This window comes from Fulmarus glacialis, unplaced genomic scaffold (genome assembly GCF_000690835.1).
Source record: "Fulmarus glacialis isolate BGI_N327 unplaced genomic scaffold, ASM69083v1 scaffold18625, whole genome shotgun sequence".
In the NCBI taxonomy this organism is placed as follows: domain Eukaryota; kingdom Metazoa; phylum Chordata; class Aves; order Procellariiformes; family Procellariidae; genus Fulmarus; species Fulmarus glacialis.
The window spans coordinates 3,988-6,857 of record NW_009215115.1 but is presented as its reverse complement, the minus strand read 5'-3'; the positions used below and the strand labels follow the sequence as shown (position 1 = coordinate 6,857).

General features: G+C 59.8%; 1 protein-coding gene across 1 annotated transcript in view; it reads right to left on the bottom strand.

Annotated features, from left to right (window-relative positions):
- Nucleotides 1-262: 262 nt before the first annotated feature.
- LMAN2L (lectin, mannose-binding 2-like) overlaps nt 263-2,870 on the bottom strand; it is a gene marked incomplete at its 5' end in the record, with an annotated part of 5,556 nt that continues 2,948 nt past the window's right edge. The window contains 4 exons of the mRNA XM_009578835.1: nt 263-405; nt 1,062-1,181; nt 2,473-2,587; nt 2,661-2,822. Coding sequence (XP_009577130.1) covers nt 263-405; nt 1,062-1,181; nt 2,473-2,587; nt 2,661-2,822 — 540 coding nt within the window. The remainder of the gene's footprint in view (nt 406-1,061; nt 1,182-2,472; nt 2,588-2,660; nt 2,823-2,870) is intronic.

Here is a 2,870-nt window from a genome sequence, read left to right as displayed (position 1 = left end):
TCCTTCGGGGGACGGCAGGTCCGTCCCCGCGACGCTCGTCTCCCGGTCCATCGCACGCCACGCTGGGGATCCCCCGCGCCCACCTGGAGCAGTGTGGGAGTTCTGGAGCCCGATAAGAAACAGCAGGCCCCACTTTTGGGGGGACACGAGGGTCCCTGCCGTGAGGGTCCGTCCATCACGCTCTGGCCAGTCTGGGATGGGTGGGAGTCGGGATGTGGCTAGCAAGGACTAGCAACGGGCCATCCCGGAGGGGGTTCCCAAGTCAATAGAAGTGTTTCCGGCTCTGCTCCTGCCACTTGTTGTAGACGATGACTCCAATGACGATGGCGAAAACGATGGCAACAAGGGAGAAGAAGACGATTAAGAAGAGAGCCAGGCCGCTCATGGGCTCCAGCGGTGCCTCCACTATATCAGAGGAAGAAAAACAGCCCGTGAGCCCCCAGAGAGCCCAACGCCCCGAAACCCAGCTGAGAATTGCCTGCACTGGGGGGGTTTAACCGCCCCACACCAACACACCGGTAACGCCACGCACACCCTGCCAGGCTCACACCACCCCAGGGTTTGGCTTCCCAAAGCTGTCGGGCACCAGTTCGTTGTAAGGGCTAAAGCCGCGAGACCTCAGCACACAAGGGGCTCGTGGACGTGTCTGCGGTGGCATTTCTGGAGGGGAGATGACACTGTCGAGCTTCAAAACCTCCGTGAGCTTCCAGTGGACCAGCACACCCCATTTTGGCATGGCATGTCCAAAGCGGAGCAGAGACACTTAGCCCGGCAGGCTGCGGTCCTCCGGGATGGGAGCAATTCTCTCCGAGGGCGAGCACTGCTGCCCGCTACGCCCACGCCAAACGGAGACGGGCTGTGACACCAGTTGTGTCACACAGCGGGCGAGAAAAACGAGGCACGGACCTCCCGATTCCAGCTAGAGCTCGGCTGGTTTGCTGGCGAGATGACGTGGTTTCTGTTCCGCAAGCACCACAGCTCCACGACCCGACCCTGAGGATCCCCCCCAAATCCCCACCGGTCCCACCTTCCCCTGCGTGAGGCCGGTGGCTCCTACTCACTTCCCGGCAGCTTCAGGTTGTCCACGACCGGCAGATACACCTCTCTGTCCTGCTTCTCCTCCTCTGGCGTCCGCTCCACCGTCAGCTGGTAAAGCTTCAGGGAAATGATGTCGTGGTTGTCTGGAAGCAGAGCAGAAACGTGTCTCGAGGCGTCACCGACGAATATGGCTCCGGCCAGGGGACTCGAGTGCCGCAGGCAGCACTGTGGGATGTTATCGCTTGGGGCAAAGGTGCTGGCTCTCCCCTCCCAAGGGGAGACAAAACTCACCTCCGCAGGGCAAGGTCTACACCGGGCTGAGAGCTGCGCCCCAGCGCAGGGCCCTCTGCCAACAGGAACCTTTAAGCTACTTAAACTGAAAAAGAACAGCCCAGATCGGGAGATCATCTGACTCGAAACCGCTCGGCCACCCGAAGGGAATGTGTTAGCATCAGCCTCACGTGGCCCTACTTCCTTTGCTTGTGATGGTGGAGTTATTAGTGGGACAAGGCGAGCGCTCCACGCCAGCCTGCCAGCTCCCCGGGCACTGGGCAGAGATCTGAGAGAGAAAAGGAACTTTTGTTGGAGCCAACAATGGGCCCAGACACCGGCCATCAATGCGCTTTTGTAGAGGCATAACTCAAATCAGGCTTAAAACTTGCCGAAAGAGGCACAGAGGGGTAACGCCAGGCCTGACGGCACCTTGACCAGCGCCGGGAGAGAAGTATTATGCTGAGGAAGGCGGAGGGCTTTAGCTTTAGCTCTCTGCAAAACCCGATTTACACCGGCCCACGACGCACCACTGTTTCCAGGTGCGCCTGGCTGGTCCCTCCCTCAATAACAGGCGGGCGATAGCTCTGGGGCTGTGAAATCCAAAGCAAAATACACCCAGGCGTGTTCCAGAGACAGTCAGAGAGCAGGAGGAAGCATCGTGCAAAAGCCTGGGGCGTTTGCAGCGATGGCAGTTCTTTCCAGCGCTGCCCTCGAGGCTAACCCAGGCACCACGGGTTGCGGCAGGAGAGTACAGATTTTTTTTCAGTGCTCATCCTGTTTTTACTCCTCCCAAAACGCATGTTTTGGAGACAGACCCTCCGGCTGAGCCGGTACAGCCATTTCGCTGCCATGGCGTTAAGAGAGGCTGGCTGAGGTCAGGCCGTGGCCCCGCAGGGAGCTCAAGGAAAATGGGACGTGCTGCCTAGACAAAGCGCTCGAGGGAGCAACGCGCCCAGACCAGGCTTTTGGCTCCTCAGGAGTTGCTGCAAGATTAAAAAACAAGGCTCCTGCTCGCAGCTCAAGGGTGTTTAAAGCATGGGAAGGTCCTCACGTGCTTCTGTAAGCCCCACCAGGTACCGAGCTGCACCTCCAGACACCCCAAGCTGCGCAGGAGCTGCCAGAGCTGCTTGGGAAACAAAGCTGAGGACCCCGGGGCAGTACCTGACAGGTCTCCGGTGACAGAAGAGGTCCCAAAGTAGTACCCACGGGGCAAGCGCACACCCGGCACGTCGATGCAGTCTCGCCACTCGTGCTTACCGTCGATATCGATCAACACCTGAGAAAGAAGAAGCTCCCTTAGCCCCTCCACGGCCCCGCTGCCCGCTCTGCCCTGGCAGGCAGCAACTCACCGTCAGTCTCCTCTTCACGTAACGGATCACCAGGAAGGTGTCGTGGTTGAGGTTGCGCACCATGGCCGTGCAGCCCCCCAGCTCCGTCGGTCTCCCGTCCCGGTCGTGGTCGTAGGTGAGAGAGCCGTTGTTCACCATGGCCGAGATGTAAGGGAAGACGCGCTGCACGAGGGGCAAGGCTGAGAGTGAGTTTCTGCTCTCGTCCCGCCG